The sequence below is a fragment of the Cryptomeria japonica genome, chromosome 5 (assembly GCF_030272615.1).
Source record: "Cryptomeria japonica chromosome 5, Sugi_1.0, whole genome shotgun sequence".
Lineage (NCBI taxonomy): Eukaryota > Viridiplantae > Streptophyta > Pinopsida > Cupressales > Cupressaceae > Cryptomeria > Cryptomeria japonica.
In genome coordinates this window covers 712,137,633-712,158,898 of record NC_081409.1, presented here as the reverse complement: position 1 = coordinate 712,158,898, position 21,266 = coordinate 712,137,633, and the positions used below count along the sequence as shown (strand labels likewise).

Sequence of the window (21,266 nt, the reverse complement as noted above, 5' to 3'; positions counted from 1 at the left end):
GAACACGAGCAAATTGGTGAATAAGAATAAATGAAGATATGGAAGGAGTATGTATGCAGATTTGGTAGTGAGAATATATATAGAACATTGAAGTGAATCAATGATGGAACAAGTATAAATAAGCATGAGAGTTGTTGTAAGACATTTTTGTGAAGAAAGTTTTGTGGCAGATTTGTAAAGGATAGATATACATCATTCAAGATCAGAAGTCGTAACCAGAGAAGGTAAGGAAAGGAGACGGGAGGACTGCAGGCAGCAATTGCGGGCTACAAACTGGAAACTGCGGACTTCAATCTGCAGACGGCAACCTACATCTACGAACTTCAAACAGCAGGCTGCGGACTGCGAACAGGTAAGAGGTGTTACGGGTCATAGGGTATATATGTGTGTGGACGTGTGTGCCACACACACATATATTAATGCATATTTACGAATATATATATTAATGAATATTTCTGAATGTATATTACTGAAGATTTCTTGAGTATATATTACTGGATATTAATTGATGTGTATATAGCAATGAATATAGGTATGCATACAAAATATTTATGTATATCTAGGATCAATAAAGAGGATTAAGGAATATGTAAATGTAGAAGTAAATTATGGGATGAAAAATCATAACGAATTGTAAAATGTAATATGAATAATGTGATTATATGATGGAGGCTATTGGGAGGAAATTCCCTTAGCCTAATGGAGGGATTATGATAATCCCTGGCAGACAGTATATATTGAGTATCTATATGCATATATGTATGGCTTGGGTGACAAAAACTCATCCAAGAAGAGACGGATCTGGCCGGTCCTCTCTGGTAGACTTGGATGATGGTCTTCCTTGGTATGGCTTGGGTGTAAGAAGTTACATCTAAGACAGGGATCGAATTAACCTTCGATTTCTTGGTATGGCTTGGGTGTAAGAAATTATATCCAAGACAAGAATCAAATTAACCTTCGATTTCTTGGTATGGCTTGGGTGTAAGAAATTAAATCCAAGACAGGAATCGAAGTAACCTTCGATTTCCTGGTATGGCTTGGAACCATGATGGGTTCCAAGAAGGCGAGCTTCACAGTCGCCTAAGGACATGTCCCAGTACTGCACTCGTATCCTTTTTATTAAATAAGAATTGAGATTAGTGTTAATTAAGTAATTGAAGTTTAATTGCAAGTTAGATTAGTTATATATATATATTTGTTGTATTCTAACAATTTGTTTTGCAGGACAATGGTCTCTAATTAGTAGGGACATTACAATATTCATAGCTTTGTAATTCAGGTTTGCAAGTCTCTCCAAAAATTCACATGGTTCGACACCTTTCCCTCTAATATGAAGAAGGTGGGCATTAACTCTAGTGATGGTGACATAAAATTGAAGTGCACATAAGTTGCACTTCTACAACCATGTGACCCAAGATGTCCTAATTATGCTTAGCAATTTTGTTGCAAATTGCTTTCGAGGAGATTTACAATCAAAAGAACCCCTTGCATACTTTGCCAATGATGTGGAGGGGCAATCTATACTTGCAGCTGCACTCGCCATAGAACCAGTGGTTTGGGTTTCAGCCTTTCAGCTCTCTCAGCCTCATCCTTAGGTGCATAATCAGATTCAATACTTTCATTGTGAATCTCAATGTCATCCTCGCTCATGCCGTGAGAACTCATTATGGCACTGCAATTAACAATTAAAATTTATAAGTTTATAATTCAAAATTAAAACTCAAACTAATATCTGTCAATCAAGGATTTCACTTTTGTTTTCCTTACATCAAGTCGCATGAAGCACAAAAGAAGAGGATACACAAAAGTTTCAGCCTAGTTTGACAAAATTAAAAATAAATTTCAATGTTGAATCCTAATTCAAATTGACAATTTGAACAACAAACAATCAGCATTGAACAATGAATCATTGAATATACACTTGCAGCCATATCTATAAAACAAAGAATAGAATTAAAATTTGAATATGAAACCAATTAAAAAAAATCAAAAAAATTCAAAGAAGTCATCGAATCCTACCTTATGCTTGAAAAGTCCTTCCAACTTTGTGTAGAATCCCTCTTCTTCTTGCTCCTTCCCACCCCTCTTGCACTTGCAACACTTCAATCACACTCTTTCACTCCTTGACTCACTTTTTTGCTCTTTTTCAACCTAGCTGTTGAAATGAGTTTGAAAAAAAAAATAATGCAAAATATAGCTGCAAAATGTATCAAATGAGTTTGGTGGGGGTTTGGGGGTGTTGGTGTATGTTTTATCATTCACTGAACATTAGAATAAAATGTCAATGACACTCTACTCTCTCTTGAACAAAATCACTAAATATGCCAAGATTGCAAAGAAAGACCACACGACGACTCCAAGGTTTATATGCATGAACAGGCGACTTTATGTTGGATAGCTTCCTTGGTTATGTATGCTGAAATACAAGGGGGATTTACGCTCAACTAATACTGATCACAAGTTAGGACTTAGATGAATATAACAATAAATGCTCTCTTTTGTTTTTGGATTTTCAATTTTGAACTTCAAAAAAGGACAAAAGGATAAGGGTTTAAAGTTCTAAACTACTCCTAAGAACTCGGGAGACGGTAAAGATTAGGTGAAACCAATCAATGATATTTTGTTTCGCCACACTATGGAGTTGTGCTTGAAATTTTCAGACTACGAATGATACCATCCAATGAGCAATATTCACCTAGAAGTTAAGCATCCACGATATAAGCTCAGGCGAACTTTACACATTTAATAAAAATCATCTATTCAAAGAAAGTATGAGCAATAGTTTCACCAACCTATACTATGAAATCCTTCATTCATTTAACAACTTTGAAAGCAAATTTACTTTAAACAGAAGTATTCTCTGTCGAAGAAAGATGTGTAACTATGCAACCACGTGATAATAATAAGACTTCAAAGCAAATTGCAAATGAACTTATATTATCAAAATAGCTCTAAGCAAAAATTTCATAAATCTCTCCACAACAAAATGAAATGAGAGAATGAGAGTTTATATAGAGTTCCTGAAAACAAATGAAAGACCGAGATTGATCTAAGATCAACGGCTGAGATTAAGACAACACAACCCTAGATAGAGTTTCCCAAAATAAAATCAGAGACAATGTTGATGTGTTTTTTTTGTACACAGCCAAACACAGAATAAAATACCTAAAGGTACCTTATCCTCTCTTGAATAAAGTCTCTGAATGTTGAAGATGTCGCGAAAAGGATCAATCGGGATGACTTCAAGGTTCTTTGCTGTAGGATCTCTACATGTGGATAAGCACCAGTGGTCGTTGTGAATGCTGTTTCTTCAAGGGGTCTTATGCACTTTGAAAGCTGGTTTGTGTTGCTCTCACTTGACTGCAAGAACAGGAATTTTCCTAATACTAACAAATTCTCAAAAAAGATCCAAAAGATAGGGTTTTCAAGAGATGAATTCTACTCTAATCCTAAGAATGACTCAATGTAGGCTAGACTTGGTAAGATTCTACCAATTTCAGTATTGCCAAGGGATTACAACTTTACTGGAATTGGTGCGATCTTCTAAGGTGATTAGTGGTTTTCAAATCATCAAGGATTATAGACACTATCATAAAGATACATGCCAATATTTCAATGATAATTGAATGTTCAAGCAATTTCAATATCTCCAGTTGACCACACAAGGCGTCCTTACAATCAGTAAGAAGCTAGTGGTATGGATAGGAATCTCACCAAAGATCAAGCATAACACTTAGTCCTTCAAACTTAAATACTACTTCGACTGAGAATGATTCAAGAAGATAAACAACCATGAAGATAGCCACAAGTATTGCAATAAAACACCATAACTTCAATATTTTATTGATCTCAAAGCCAAATGGACAACAATTGTTCAAAATTCTTTCTTCACTACTCAACCTTGCTACACAATAACTTTCTCTCTAAGCTCTCTAATCTCTTTCTCTAAAATCTAATGACAAAATGAAAATGAGTGAGGGTATATATAGCCTCCTCAATTACAATGAACGGCCCAGATCGAAAGAAGATCAATGGCCGAGATTCTGACACCTAAACCCTAATTAGGGTTTATTGCAAAAAGTTTCCCTTTTAGATGAACATTATTAAATGCATAGCCAAATATTTAATTGGCACAAAAGTCGAGGAAACATAGACCAATGATAATTAAGATGCCACATCATCCTATAACAACCTTTCTTCTAGAACCTTGTTCCCTTTCCTGTGCTCTTTCTTAGCATATCCAATGAATCTGGACACAATTCCTTCAATCTCAGTAATGGGAATCTCAGGAAGATTCTTCATTCGTTCCTCCAAGTGAATAACCTGATCAAAGGCAGTGAGGAGAGCTGCTTCCCATCCAGGTTCGAGTTCTTTGATCTTCTCAATCAAGAGCATGGTAGTGAACATAAGGTCTTGTTGCTCATCTGTGATGACATTTTCCTCTTTGCAAAAGATGACCTTGATTCTATCCTCCAACTCTTGGATGTCCACATCTGTCTCAATCTCGATTCGTTGGCCAAGGATGGTACACAATACTTCAAACATTTTATCCTGAATTGGATGGATGACACCTTCAACTTGACTGCATTTTGAGATGATGTCTTCAAAAAGGACCTCTTTTATCTGGAGCAGAGCTGACCACTGTAATAGGTTATGAGATCCTCCATCCATTATCTTTTCCTGCGCCAGGATCCGTCTTGGTGTTTGCCTTATTACTTGCAGGACAGGAATGATAACATCTCTAGTATGAGCAAAAGCGGCTACAGTAATCAGTAAATTATGAATAATCTCAAGGACCTGGATAGCTCGATGGATTGTCTTCATCATCCTTGTCACAAACTCGACGACTACTGTGTGGGATTTATCAATCCAAGAACTCATAAGCTGAACCAAGCTTTTGACCCTTTCTGCTTCCCCAACTGATTCAAGAGGAAGTGCTTGCACAGGAGATACTGCTGGATCCTGATGTCTCAAGGGCTGATTGAGATGACTAAAGTAGCCTCTCCAAGCACCGACCTCTCTCTCAAGCCTCTTATTCTTTTCCACTTCTTCCTTGAGTTTGTCCTTAAGTGCCTCAAATGAATCGGTTGCCTCATCCATTGCCTGTTTAGTAGTGAGTGGACCAAGCTCAAATGTTTCCACATCATACTCATCTGCAAGAATTTCGTCTTCACACTTGTCCACTACTAGTGTAGCTATTTGCAATTTCCTGGATCCTGCCTTATCTCTGATCACCTTGGACATCTTGGTGGCCTTCTTCTTTTCCATTACTTCTTGAGAGTTTCTTATAAGGCTCTCCAAATCAATCACATTTTCTTCCTCCTCAATCACGATCACCCTTGTTAGTCTCTCCTTCAACCAATCTGGGATGGTGGATCTTGTCTCTGTAACTTGTATTTCTTTAAGCAAGGGTTCATCTTCTCGGAGAGGAGATGTCGCTTCATCATCATTTCCCTGATCTTCCTGTAGCTCATCAATTTGTAGAGGTTGACTCGATGAATGTTGAGGTGTTTGTCCCTTCTCTGGCTTATCATTCTGTACCATGGATTCCATAGATTCATCAATCTCAGGTACCATCTTCTCTTGACCTTCAGCTTGACTTGCCTTCTTTTCACGTCGAGAAGGTGTGCTTGATGGGCGATCTCGATTGGCCTCTTGCTTCTTCTTGGAGGATTCTCTTTTTTCAAGTCTTTCTTTCCTCTTTGCGCCTCTAGGATGAGAAGTGTCTTCACTCACGCTTGCTCCTCCTTCCTTTGGTCTTTCCTCCAAAGTAAAGGTCATTGGTATGTTCTGCTCTCTTAACTTCTGATGTTGTACATCCACCCATCTGTGAGTACATGATAAAACTGGAGCCATCAAAGCTCTCAAGTCCAAAATCTCAGGCTCGTTCCAATCTATCTTCACTTTCTTATCTTCTTTGTCATAGGATGACTGGAGGTATCTGCCGTTGTCCTGGGCTTGATCGGCTACTCTGTAAACCTTGCATTTTTTGATGAAATCTAAAGGCAATCTGGAATGCATCTTCCTTTTAACTTCTAAATCATTTGAGAGATTCATCCAAAAGTCTTCCACGTGAAACTCATGTCCGTACTTCCTAGCAAGTGTCTCCTCCATATAACCATAAGGATCAAAATTCTCTCGTGAGGCAAAGAAGGTGAATGAATACAAGGCTAATTCCTTCTCTGCATCCTCCGAAGCTTGAGTATTAGGACATACCTCAACTGAATTTCCCAATATGATAGGTACGGGAACTCCATTTCCATGCTTGTGTCTGGATACGTTTGCCCAAGCTGCCAACTGTTTGGTTACCTCAATTAACACTATTCTGTCTGTCGGATATCTTGGCAACATGTAGGGAGGTGAAGGACATCCCTGAACTCTGATGTATGTAAACTTTTGAAATTGGATGAACCATGCACCATACCTCTTCATGAGCTCTTGTGCATCCAGAGATAGTCGATTGTGAATCTCGCCTTGCAATATCCTAGTGATGTTCATCGTGAAGGTATCATTGACTAACTTGTAGTTACTTCTAGGTGGATGATGCAGATGAACATAAGAGTCACAAACTCTCACTTCTCCGGGTCCTGTTCCGATCACACCTCTGTGAGGTAGCCCTGCGTACTGGAAACTCCTGATCAAGGCATATATGACATATGAGCTCATGTGGAACGACTTGGTGGGCCTTAGTCTTCTCAACTGTACGTCCAGGCTATTGCAAATAATTCTGGCCCAATGAAGCGTTCCTTTTCCTTGGACTATCACTTGAATGAAGAAGAACATCCACCTCTCGAAGTAGAAGGCTTGAGGAGCCCCTGTAACTCGATTGAGCAAAGTTATCAAATCTCTGTACTCCTCCTGGAAATCAATCCTATGTGGTGTGTTAGGAATCTTGTTCAGATGAGGACGACTTTTGAGCAACCAATTCTTGTTGATGAGGTTCAAACAGGTGTCAGGATCGTCTTCATACATTGACTTGGCTCCTTCTAAACTTTTGTAAATCATATCTTTATGCTCTAGAAGATGAAGAGCCTCACTTATAGCCTCCTCTGAAAGGTAAGCTAAAGTGTTTCCTTCCTTGGATACGATCGATCTTGATTGTGAGTCATAATGGTGGGCACACTCGATCATCAGCTCATGACACTGGACTGCTGGAGGGAAACCTGCCGCCTTGATGATGCCACTTTCAATTATCCTCTTCGCGACAGGTGATGGCTTGCCAATGTAGGGAACCTCTCGAAACTTCTTCACACTGAAGTTTCCCAAGTTGGTATCTCCGATATTACTCCATTTGGACACGATCCTGGTCTCCAATTCGTCGTTCTTCTGATCTTCCTTGATGAGAGCTGGATGACTAGTGGATGCTCTTGCCTTTGGAGTCGCCATCTTGACACCTACACAACATTTCACAATTAGCAATAAATCTTGAAGTGTAGAAATTAAACTTAAAAGGAAGATATAAGATTTTAATTAAGAAACTTCATGATAAATCTTGAGTTATCATTTCCTAATTAACCATGCAATACTTAGATTTTTCCAAAACAAATGTTCAAAAATCAAATCTTCAACAAGGGTGTCAAGATGATTTCGCCATACCTCCTTTTGAGTATTAAACTCTAAGAAATGATGCAAAAATAGATGAATTTCGCTAGGCAAAATGTAGATCAAAGCCTTCTCTTGAATGAATTGCGCCTCTAGCTTTTGAAAAGATAAAACTCCACCTCCTTCTAGTCTTCAACACTTGAAAGAAATTCGCTCCAAGTACACCAGATTTCGCACCTCCTTCTAGCTCCCCAAATTCGCACTTAAGGCAATGATTGAATGATTTGAAATGTGAAAAAACTCCTCCAATATATAGAGCGCTCACCCTTTTGCTCCCTCTGTGCCGACTTGGCAAGAAGAGGTTAAAAAAAAAAAAAAAATTCCAAAAAAAAGGGGGCCGACTTGGCAAAATAAATCAAAATAAGGCCTTGAGCGCTTTATATTTAATTTTAATTTAATAAAAATTAATTTTAAATGCCTTCAAAATAGAAGTTCGATTTTCTAAGGCCTAAAATCAATTTATTAAATGCCAAAATGTTTTCAATTTAATGTCAATTTAATCTTAATTTTCCAAAACGCCTCAAAATTAGCAATGTTGGCGATCAAGTGCAATTTGGAGAATATGAATTTTTAAAACAAGGCTTAATGAGATTTCATGAGGATTTCGCCTTGGACCTTCACTGAGGGTCAGGAGCGATTTTTGAATTTTAGCCTTGAATATTTCACGTTTTGACTTGAAAAACTCCTGGAGGGTAAATTGATATCTAGTTAACGCGTTGCACTTCCAATCTAACATTTTTTTTGAGGAAAAATAGGTGAAAATGTAAATTTCGCCCTGGACCTTCACTGAGGGTCAGGGGCGATTTTTCATTTTCTAGCTGGAATCCACCTCAACTTGTTTGTTAAACTCACAATGTCACTTCCAAAATCCATTTCCTTGCACTATAAAGTTAATTCATCAATAATTTTGAAGGAAATAATGTCCTTGAAGGCAATTCCGCTCTGGACCCTCTCTGAGGGTCAGGAGCGATTTTTCTGTTTTCAACAAAGTCCTTCATCATTTCTAGTCAAAACTTCTTCAGGCGGGTGGAGAAAGTCCTTTATTTTCCATTTATGATCAAAACTTGGTCTCTTTTCATTGTAAAATGAAGGAAATCAAAATCTCGCTGTGGGCCCTCTCTGAGGGTCAGGAGCGATTTTTCATTTTTTGCTCAAATTTAGCATTTTTCAACCTCCAAAATCTCTTCAAGACATTTCAACTAGGCCCCCTTACTGACTTGCAAACTTAGCTTTGTCAAATTTTGTGGAAAAGGTGTGTTTTTGGTGTTTTTCGCTCTGGGCCCTCCCTGAGCGTCAGGAGCGACTTTTTGATTTTGAGCTTGATTATCCACCATTTTTCATTGAAACTTCATTCATCACTTGGCAATGTTCTTCCTTCATCCATCTCATCCAAACTCGCTTTGTTGTTGCAAGGTAAAATGAGGATTTTCAATAATTTCGCTCTGGGCCCTCTTTGAGGGTCAGGAGCGATTTTCGCTTTGGGCCCTCCCTGAGGCTCAGGAGCGATTTTTCATTTTCTGACCAAAATCATCAAGTTTCAAAGGCAAAACAATATTCATCATGTTTTTGGAGGTCTCTTCACCTTATCCTAACCTTGCCTTAGCACCATTTTGAAGAAAACATGCATTTTTTGAAAATCTCGCTCTGGACCTTCACTGAGGGTCAGGAGTGACTTTTTGCTTTTAGGCAAATTCCTTTATCTTTTAATCTTCAAATCACCTCCAAGGCATAACACATCACGTTCTCCTCCTGTCCAAGCAAGATTTTATCTCAATTCTTCAAACTAAGGAGAGAATCCTGGAAAATCGCTATGGGCCCTCTCTGAGGGTCCGGAGTGATTTTTGTAATTGCCTTCAAAATTTTGATTCTCAACGATCTCTTTTCACTTCAAGGCTTTTCAAACATCGTTTCAAACCCATGCCTAACCTTAGCTTTCCTCAAACTTGGATGAAAAGTTCCCATATTAGGTTTCTCGTTGTGGGCCCTCTCTGAGGGTCAGCAGCGATTTTTCTCTTAGTTTCCAAAATTCACCATCTTTCACGTCTCCAAACCGTTTAAAGCATCAAGTCACGTTCAATCATCCTTCCAGGAGACCCTGCACAAAGCAATTTAGAAAAGTCAGTGACAAATATGACTTAAACAACATTTTCGCCCTGGGCCTTCACTGAGGGTCAGGAGCGATTTTACCCCTTTTGGCCAAACTGCTTCAAATTTAAGTCTCAAATTGCTTCACAAGGCAAAGTCAGGTCATTTTCAAGGTCAGGAACCAGTTAGCAAGTCCATCAAAAACAAGAAATTGCACTCAGGATAAATTTCGCCCTGGGCCTTCATTGAGGGTCAGGAGCGATTTGTCTGTTTCAGGCATCATCTTGCTTCAAAAATTTGATCAAAACTCACCTAGGCAAGAACACACAATTTCACCTTCAAAAATGCTAACACTTAGTCAAAATTGGGTTTTACCCTAAAAACCTTTATTAGACCTAACCTGAGACCTATTTGACTCTCCTGAAAGACTTACCTAATTTCAATCATCTCAATTCTTAGGGAGGACACTTAACAATTCTCCAAAATTTGACTGGACTTAGCTTGAATGACATCCAAAAGAACCCCTAAGGTTTAGCCCTAGTCCAGACAGACCACTCATTCACTCAAAACCCTAAAAACAGAGAGAAGAACAAGCAGAGAGGCAAAAACAAAGCAAAAAAAGAGGGGGTCCCCATTTTAATGGGGCGATGTGTGAAATGGTCACAACAGTTATGTATGCTGAAATACAAGGGGGATTTACACTCAACTAATACTGATCACAAGTTAGGACTTAGATGAATATAACAATAAATGATCTCTTTTGTTTTTGGATTTTCAATTTTGAACTTCAAAAAAGGACAAAAGGATAAGGGTTTAAAGTTCTAAACTACTCCTAAGAACTCGGGAGACGGTAAAGATTAGGTGAAACCAATCAATGATATTTTGTTTCGCCACACTATGGAGTTGTGCTTGAAATTTTCAGACTACGAATGATACCATCCAATGAGCAATATTCACCTAGAAGTTAAGCATCCACGATATAAGATCAGGCGAACTTTACACATTTAATAAAAATCATCTATTCAAAGAAAGTATGAGCAATAGTTTCACCAACCTATACTATGAAATCCTTCATTCATTTAACAACTTTGAAAGCAAATTTTCAAAGCAAATTGCAAATGAACTTATATTATCAAAATAGCTCTAAGCAACAATTTCATAAATCTCTCCACAACAAAATGAAATGAGAGAATGAGAGTTTATATAGAGTTCCTGAAAACAAATGAAAGACCGAGATTGATCTAAGATCAACGGCTGAGATTAAGACAACACAACCCTAGATAGAGTTTCCAAAAATAAAATCAGAGACAAATGCATGCTAGACAAGTGACGTGAAGAGCTATCTTTTAGGAAGGCGCATCCTTATCCTCTTGAGTGGCAGTGTGTTCGATGAATCTGGAGACGATCGGGCCGACCTCTTCCATGGTGACATGTGGCAACATATTGATCTTGTATTCCCATTCGTCCAAGTCGTTTGCACAAGCGGCAAATGCAATTTCCCATTCCATCTCCTGCTTCTGGAAGGCATCTTGAATGGACAAGAATTTCGATGCCTTAATCAAATTCTGCTTCAGGATTTGGTCAAGTGATGGCAAAGAGAACTTCGTGAGTTCTAAGCTTGAGACTTTCCAGCTGCATATCATTTTCTCGTATGGTCTCCTTCTCAAGTAAATCAGTAGTTACAAGGAAGATTTTATTTTGTATTTCCTTAATCTGCTCTTTAGCCTTAATACTATTAGGCTTCACCCTCTCTAGGACTTTGCTTCGTGCAACCAATGCCCAATGCTATGAGTTGAAATCATTTGCAACTCTTGCTGCAATTATCTTTCCATCAATCAATTCCTATAATGGAATTCCTTTCAATACTCTAAGGCACAGGATAATTTTGTCCTAAACATCATGAAAGTCAGCCCATGCTTTGCCATGCTCGCAATTTTGGAGAGTAAAAAGGAGGTTTTTCCATATGTCAACATCAATTTGTCCACGAATGTGGCTGCTTCTTCTCTCTTGCTTGCCATCCATTTTTTAGTCATTTTTTCTTCTTCAAAATTTTCAATTGCTTCTTGTAAGGAATTCAAAAGTGGAGGAGCTGTTGGATTGCCTTGGTTAAGTGCTGAATGTATTCCTTCAGGTGCTCAATTTCCTTTTTGTATTCTCTCTTCTTTCCTACCTCTTTGTCTAGCCTTGCCTTCATGGAAGCGATTGAATTGTCTAAGTCTTCCACCTCTTGACCCTTTGTAGTTGGTCCCAAGTCAAAAGTGGTAATTTCATATTCTTGATGAGTAATATCTTCTTTTGACTTATCCACTTTTGGTACAACAATCTGAACTGTATGACAACCTGTTTCATCTCTCTAGATTGTGGAAAACTTCTTGGCAGGCTTCTTTGCGGCAACCTTCCCTAATTTGGTCAAAAAATCGGCCGTGTCATCTTCCTCCTAGACTACTTCCATAGGTACTTTTATCATCTATCTTTCCTTCAACCAATTGGGAATTGTAAGTTGTTCAATGCCTTCCCCTTCCTGATTACTTTCTTCAAATGGAATATCCTGACCTCCTCGAAGAGCCGAAATCATTCCCTCAAATTCATCTTCCAGAATATCCATTTCATTATCTGATTCCAATATCTTTGTGCTTGTAAGAGATGGAGGTTCTTCATCTTCCTGCTGAATTGTCATTACATTTCCCTCATGGATTGGAGAAGGAATTTTTATTTCATCAAGTGGCTGATCCTCAATAATCATTAGGCTTTCCAAATTCCTAGACGTAGCAAAATGGGATGGCTCTAATCTCAGCTTCTTTTGAGCAAGTTTCTCATTCACGACTTCCTTCCCCTTTGACCTTGAAGGATCATCAACTGTTTCCTTCCTTTTTCTTGAATTGATGCTCTAGATTGGCCTAGGATTTTGAGATGCTTCTTCATTGGAAGAGTATGATTCCATGGCACCCATTAAGTTGTAAGTAAGCGTCACACCTCTTCGCTTCAACACTTGGACTTGCAGGTCAACCCACCACTGTGAATATTTGACGACTGACCGTATCAAGGTGGCAAGATCTTGCGAGCTCTGGTTCTGACCATTGTGTAGGAGGAAGAGGCCAATTCTCATTAAAGCGCAATTGACATATTATCCATCATCCTCTAATTGATCAGGCACATGGAAAAGCTTGGTTGTTTTGATCAAGCTTACTGGCAATCTAGACCATAGTCTTTTCCTGATGTCATACTCGTCTGTAGCTTTCACCCAAAAATCTTCCAAATTAACCCTGTGTCTATATTTTTCTCCATTCACTGATCCAATATGATTAATGAGGATCGAAATCAACCCTGGATCGGTAAACTGTGAATGGGTACCACTGCATCTCTAATCTGGTGCTCTTAGTTGCCTATGCTGTTGGACAAGACTCCAACATATTTCCGATGAAAAATGGAAAAGAAATAGCTTCCTTCTGCTTTGTTCTCTGGAAACCCTCTATACATTTCTAATTGCCTCAAAACTTCTAGCAAGATCATTCTGTTAGTGGGGTAGATTGGAAGTCGATAAGGACATCCGGTAAATCCTTGGATTCTTATGTATGTGAATCTTGGAAATTGGATAAACCAGGATCCATATTTGCTTATTAGGCTCTTGGCTTCTGGAGTAAGCCTTTGATGGGTTCCTCCTTGCAATGTCCTGGTGATATACATTAAAAACACATCATTTACCCGCTTGAAGTGGGCCTTCTCGATAAGTTGCAGCTATGGATAGCAGTCGTAGGACTTAAATTCATTTTCACCATTGCCTACTATGCCTTTGCAAATCAATCCAATGTATCTGTAGTTTCTTGCCAACAGATAGACAATGTAGGAGCTCATGTAAAACGACTTCTTCCTTTCCATATTTTTCAGTTGCTCATTCATGTTGTTGTTGATTATCCTAGACCATTTAAACATTTTGACTCCAGAGGTGATCTTGTTGATAAAATAATGCATCCATGTTTCAAATGGCGCACCTTGAGGGCTGCCCATTACTCTATTTAGTAGTAAGATGATATCACCATATTCCTCCTTGAAGTTAGTGCAAAGCAATTTCTTTGGCACTTTCTTGAGGTTGGGCCTTGGCTTTTCTAACCATGACTTATTGACATTAGTTGCACAGAGCTCAAGTTGGTCTTCATAGAGTTTCCTGGTTTCTTCTTTAGTTTTAGAGGAAGTCCGGTTGTAATTTGGTATTCCAAATGCTGCCCGAATGGCTAACTCTCCAAGATGAGCCAATACTCTTCCATCTGGTGCAACGATTTCTCTCCCTTGAGCATTGTAGTGTATAACACATTTGACGATAAACTCAGCACATTCCATAGCTGGTGGAAATCCAGCTACTTGGATGATGCCATTTTTCGTCATCTGGCAAGCAATAGGTGTTGACAAAAATCCATCTAGCCCATACATTCTCCTTTTGAAATCCTTGAAGTCTACGTGCTCGAGGTTGGTGTCTATGACATTTTTCCATTTGGAATTGATCTTTGACTCCGGCTGCAACCCTTTACTGGCGAACTTCATTTGAGGTTTTTTTGAAGGTCCTCCTTTGGTTGTCATTAACCTGCAATACACATGAAAAATTAACATTATTTTTCAAGAAAATTTGAAGTTTTAACTCTGCTTTTTGGACCCTTTTGCTCAAAAATTTCACTTTCAGTCTGTCAAAATGCTAAATTTCTTTTGAAATGGCAGACTGAAAATGGACGAATTTGGCTAAATACTTGCTAAATTTTGCGAGAATAAGTGAATAAGACAAAAGAAGGATGAAAGAATTCAATCAAACTCAGATTTTGAACCTTCGAAATTGCACTTGTGATTGAAAATCTGCCTTTAATTCTGAAAATTGTCTCTAACTCAGAAAAAGCACTCTATTCCATGCCCTTCACTTAGAAAATTTATTCTTTCTTCAAGAATTTTTCTTCAAAAAGTCAATCTTTCATAACCCTGAGAGAGAGAAAACCTCTTCACAATCGAACTCCAATCTTCGACTTGATAATGAATTTGAAACTGACAAGTTGAATAGATATAGAGTTGAAGAGTTCGATGATTTTAGAAACTTCATGTTTTTTTGTTTTTGTTTTTTATTTTTTATTTAGTTTCATCGAACTTGGACTTGTTTTATTTCTTCCAGAATGGAAACTTAATCTTCCTTTTGAGTGAGTTGACATAGAACCTTCTAGACTCTTCTCTCAAATTCAAAATTTTTCGAAGTGTTGGAAAATTGAGTTTTTCGAAAGTTTGTGTAAGTGTTGAACTTATTTTCCCTTTGAAAATAATTCTAAGTGTTGGAAAAATATAAAAATATTGTAAGTGTTGAGGTCTATTTTTCCAACCCCTTCAATCACGATTGATCCTTCATCAATGGTGAATTTATCCATGTGCTTCATGCCATGCTTGTCTCTTTTTCCTATTCTTTTCTTTTTTGGTGAATTTGGTCTTATGCTAAGTTGAATTAATTAAATGAATTGCTTGCTAGCATGGCGGACTTGGCACATAGTTAGCCATTTTCTCCAGTCATGGCGGACTTTGCCATCTCTTGGACATTGTTTGCAGCTTGTATGCTAGGGCGGGATTCAGCCTTTTTGTGCCATTCCTTGAGCAGATTTTCTAGCTGACCAACCATGTTGCTTGGGTGGACTTTAACTTCTTCATACCATGTCAAATGTGGGTGAACTTTGGTATTGTTTTGCCAAGCTAAAAGGTGGGCGGACTTTGACCTTGGTAAGCCAAGTGTTGGGCGGACTTGGAGCTTGGCTTGCCATCTTCCCTTGCCTTCCCTTTGGGCGGACTTCATGGTGTGCCGGCCATCTTTCTCTCCATGGGCAGACTTGGAGACCTTCATGCCATGTTTTCCTTTGCTTGTGGGCAGACTTTACTGCTGATTGGCCATACTTGGGCGGACTTCAGCTTTGGCTTGCCAATAGGTAGGCGGACTTGGAGAGTTGCATGCCATTCTCCATTACATTAGGCGGACCTTGAGGTTGATAAGTCATGCAAACCTTGAGCGGACTTTGCTGCTGGCTAGACATGCTTGAGCAGACATGGCACATGATCTGCCATCCCCTCTTGCCTCCTTCCTTTACCATGTCCGATGATCACGTCCTTGGTACAGACACTTGATAGACTTTCTTGTTCAACCATGCATGCTTATCCGGAACATCTGGAACAAACCCTTGCGTGGAGATTTTACCCTGCTTTTTACACTTGGAGGCACAATTTTTGATTCTGAAGACATGAATGCTGATGCCATGACCTGAGGGACCCAATCCTAGGTCTACTTTCAAAAAACATGAAAAAGCAAAAAAGCAAAAAGAAGGCCAAAAAGTTGCTTCTCGGATTGGTCCCAAAGTGCCAAAAATAAAAAAAGCAGAATTCCTAAAAAATAGGAAGGTGTTAGAATTGACCTTAAGCAATTGTGATTTTCGTCGTTTGGGCTTTCTGAGTGCTTTGGTGGTGTCCAAACACTGATTGGGGCATGATTTCTCTACTTAGCTCAGATGACTCCTGAAAAATTCTAACTCAAACTCTAGAAAAAAAAAGACTTATGAAATTGCAAAGCTAAGATGAAACCCTAAAGAGAAAACAACTGGGGGTCCCCATTTGCAATGGGGCGATGTGTGAAATAGGTCACAATAGGGGGCAATGGCCCTAATGGGGTCAAGGGCACCATTTTTCAAATTTTTTTAGAAGGCAAAAAACAATGCTTATAAAGCCAAAAAAAGAAGTTTTTGTAGTATCTAGCCAATGTTTTTTTTCCTCAATTTTGATATGTTGATAGAATTGTGAGTTAAGTGGAAAAGCTTGCCGACTTTTTTGCATGTCTTGATGAGTACTTGCCAAAAACTTGACAAGTTTATAAAAAAAACTTTGGTAAAAAACTTGGCGAGTCAACCTTGTCAAAACTCACGAAGCAAGAAAAAGGTGAATTTTTCGGTGACTCCTCGAGTATTCTTTGAGTATGTAAATTATAGTTTGATGTATAATGAAGAATGTGAATTTTCCTAAGAGCTTTCCGGTTGAGGTAGTATTTACAGTAGTATATTTGCTAAATAAATCTTCAACATATGTGGTGGAGTAGAAGACCCTAGAGGAAGCATGGTATGGAAAGAAGCCCAAAGTAAGTCATCTAAATATTTTTGGTTCAATTGCCTATTTTTGGATTCTATATGATAAGAGAACCAAGTTAGATCTTTATAGCAAGAAATTGATGATTATTGGGCACAACAACACTCATAAGGCTTACAAGTTGGTTGATGTTGATACCAACATGTTGATCATAAGCCCAAATGTTGTGGTTGACAAAGAAACTTCTCTAGAGTTTGAAATTATTGAAGGATTCCTTGCTATGGCAAAGGATTTGTTAACCTTTAGGTAGCTCCACCTAAAGGGGAGGAGGTTTTTGAGCATGAGGAGTTTCCTAGGTAGGTAATAATCCTAGATCCTATTAATGACAACTTGAATTAGCATTTAGATGAGACAAGTACAATTAGCCCAAGTCATGGTGATTACATAGATTTGGACGAAGAGTATCCTAAGAAGAGACCAAATTGGTGGCAAAGCACTATTGGAGATGTTCAGGTAAGTGAAATGATTAAGGGATGATCATTGAGAGGCAAGAGGAAGAAGAAAATGGTCAACTTTGCTCTTATGGCCAATATCAAGGATTTTATGAGTCGTAGGTGTATGAGGAGGCAAAAGGAAACTTGAATAGAAAAATGCCATGGCAACCATACATGTGAATCTTATTAAAAATAACACTTGAAACCTCATAGATCTTCCACTAGGGAAGAAACCCATTGGTTGCAAATGGGTGTACAAGTTCAAGTTCAAGGCAAATGGTACATTAGACAAGTACACAGCTTGGTTGATTGCAAAAGGGTTTTCACAAAAAGAAGGTAGTGATTATGAGGAAATCTTTGTTGTTATAACAAAGATGAGCAACATCCAATTAGTCCTAGCCATGGCAGCTCAATTTGGTTGGATAGCCCATCAAATGGACGTAAATAGTGTCTTAAAGTAGATTTGGAGGAAGAAGTGTACATGTATTAACCATAGGATTTTTGGGTTATAAGGAAGGAACATCTTGTATGTGTTTTTAAGAAAGCTCTCTAGGGTTTGATGTAGGCACCTAGAGCATGGCACATTAATATTGATAGGTATTTTGTTAAACATGGGTTCCAATATGTACATCAAAAGTATAGGTAATGATCTTATTTTGTTGGTAATATATGTAGATGATATCGTTATTACAAGTAGTGAGACACATGTTATTGAACACATCAAATCTAATATGACTGAAGCATTTGACATGATCGATCAAGGCCTCTTACATTGTTGTCTAGGTGTAGAAGTTTGGAAAACAGGTGGTAGCATTTTTGTCTCACAATCCAAATATGTTAGGAATTTTCTAAGAAAATTTAGAAGGATGTACTTTTTTTAAAAATTAGGTATATTTTATTTATATCTGCATTTACGATATGGTTTGTTTTTCTTCATTGTAATTATGTACAGAGAGTTTTCTCTTCTTATTTAATCAATGAATATCTTGGTTGTCTTTATGTGCTCAATTTCTAGAATACAATGGACCAATCCAAGCAAGCCCTTTCAAGTCTTTAAAAAAGTTCATGGAATGAACAATGTTCTGTCCATTTCCCTTTTTATACACACATTGCCCTTATATTGGTGGGAAGTGGAATGGATTCCCTACATTAGTATTTCTTGCAAGTTACTGAAGTCACTCAAATGAGCCACATGGTGCTCTTTTGAAGGATTTTATACCTCCTTTTTGTTCATCTCATCATGTGTTAGTTTCTATGTTTCTTCACAAAGATTAACATCATATAGGTGTTTAATTTCCAGTGGAGTAGCAGACTAAAATTGCCACTAAGTGACTGAAAAGGCTCTGGAGATTATCTGTTTCTTAGGCATATCGTTCTATTTCTTTGGAAACAATGAAAGTTATTCTTTGCCAGCCCAAGCATGTTTTGGGTTGAAACAGAGCAGTTTTGATGCTCATTATATTAAAAATGGAAACGAATTGGATGGAACAGCCCTGCCTTGTTTGTACTGATGAAGGCTCCAAGTCTTAACTTGCTTTTTTCATTGGGTGACATACTTCGTTTTTCAGCATTTTTTTTTGTTTTCATTACCAAGATTTTGGTAATGGCAATTTTACTGCTGACAGCTCAATAACTAGTTTTTATTATTTGGCTTGAGAATGGTGAAGTTTGTTTAATACTTTCATTCTTTTTGATAGACTCTCCAATGTATTATTTTCGTTTGAGAGTTGAATGCAAACTTCTTGAAATGTTTGTTTTTTCTATAACTTAATTTCTCTTTGTTTTCATTGTAGGCAATATGGCGTTTTCCTTCAGATCTGATCTTTATTCATGTAGAAAAATCTAGATATAGGTGGATCGAAAAGGAATTGACGGGCACAACAGATGATGCTGATGTTCCTTATTTGCTTGCTGTCACTGTTGATGGATGTGTTTGGTTTATGCCTGTTTGTCCTGAACATGAAACCACAGAAAGGTATATGAGCAAATTCTAGACCATTTTATTTTCAAATATATTCAAAAGCTGTTGAGATAGATAAGTTTTATCATGTATAATATTCAGTTGGCACAAAATTTCAGGTGCCCCTTAATGAAAAAACAAAAGATTTCTGTGAAGACCCCAAGTCCTCTTTGCCGGAAATTTTCAGTTTGTGTATAAACTGTAGGTTTTCTCTGATTTTTTTTGTTTTTATGGAATTTTTGACAATATATAGAATTTATGCATAAAACAATTGCGAGGAACTATACAAACTCAATTGAAATGCATTTAAAATGATAGGAATTTACATTGCAATGAGTTGAACCACAAACTGATATTTCTTATTAATGATAACTAAAAAGCAATAACAATGGTGACTTAGGAACCTGATTGGACTGTTGCAGCATACAGATATCACTCCCAATCTTCTTCAACGATTTCCCAATGTCCAAATAAAGGGTACCTTTCTCCTCCTTGAAGTCCTTCCAAACTTTGCACAATGTTTACTGATTTTTGAATGCCTCCTAAATAGAAATCGTACTAGCCCTTGCTGTGACCAGCATGTACAAGTATGGCAGGTAATAGTAGCTTCTGTACGGCCTGATTAGATGAACTAATGATTGAAAAATTGTCACCAAAACTCTACCATTCGATCTGCAGTTATTTTCCCTTCAATCTGCTTGAAACCTTTATGAATTCTCCCAAATATAGCTCTAATAGAACCTCTGTATGAAGTTCTTGTTGGTGTTGGAAATAAGCCACACCCGGACCGATGGACTGGTCCAAGAGGGGCCAGTAGCTCAGTGGTAGAGCACTCCAGCAGCTTATGGAAGGTCCTAGGTTTGAGTCCTAGCTGGTCCATGTCTCAACATGGTATCAGAGCCAAGTCCAGGCTAGGAGCCCTAAGCACACGAGAGGTGTGGCTTAAGGGGGGGTGTTGGTGCTGGAAATAAGCTACACCCGAACCGACGATGGACTGGTCCAAGAGGGGCCAATAGCTCAGTGGCAGAGCACTCCAACAACGTATGGAAGGTCCTAGGTTTGAGTCCTAGCTGGTCCATGTCTCAACAGTTCTCCTGTATGCCAAATTCAATGGTTATTTCACCACCTCAAATGGCTGCAACACTGAAGAATTCTTGCTCTCCAATGGCTGGCTGAAGACAAAAACCCTTGGCTGTTTCTCGTAGAGAAAATTCATGAAAAAATACACAATAGAATGAATTTGATTTCATTGAGGGAGCATTTATAATTCCTCCTTAGGGCTCGATTTCCCATAAAATACATATTAATAACATTTAAACTGTTATTTCATTAAGACTTAGGGAAACATTTAATATTTCATTAAGTTTGGCATTCATAATTAGTTCCTCAAATGACCCCCTTTTCATGATGAATTGACCCTCAAGTTATAACACTAAGTTATAACTTATATTATTACCTTTTAATAAATAATTATTATCTAGGCCAATTAAACATTAATAACTTCTCAAATATTCATTATTTCTCAATTCTGTCTAAACCATGGGGTCAACCAATGCGTTCACTGTTCATTCGACTGCCTTACTAAAAATAGTAAGGGTCCCTTTCCAACAGCCCTTGACTTACTCTAAATAGTAAGTATGAGAAATTAAGTCTTGTAGCCCACACAAATGCCAAATCCAAAATTACCAAGCTCTGGAGGAGAATAATTTACCCTTTCCTTGACCAAGTTTTGTCTCAAAGGAACCTCTATCCAACCTTATCAGCCTACGAGGGTCAAAATAATAGGCTAAACCATCCAGACAGGAATGAGCATTATTTATTAGGGCAAGCATTAAACAGTCTTAAGACCACGGACTGGAAAACACCACTAGATTCTGCTCTACACTTCCCCATGAATAACCACCGTAAATAAATATATATAAATTCCAGATAAAACTAACTGATATACCTGTTAAATGGAATTCATAATTCAGGACAGTATCCATAGCGAATTCCATAACTGCCTATGAACAGTCAGCAATTGCATGTGTAAGTTAGTGTAGTGG

The 21,266-nt window shown here is 38.0% G+C and overlaps 1 protein-coding gene across 2 annotated transcripts in view; it reads left to right on the top strand.

Moving 5' to 3' along the window:
• Window positions 1-21,266, top strand: part of LOC131042158 (uncharacterized) — a 182,283-nt gene that overhangs the window by 36,967 nt on the left and 124,050 nt on the right. For both annotated transcript variants that reach the window (XM_059221655.1, XM_059221654.1), the window contains exon 2: window positions 19,055-19,236. In XM_059221655.1, the coding sequence (XP_059077638.1) occupies window positions 19,055-19,236 (182 nt within the window). The remainder of the gene's footprint in view (window positions 1-19,054; window positions 19,237-21,266) is intronic.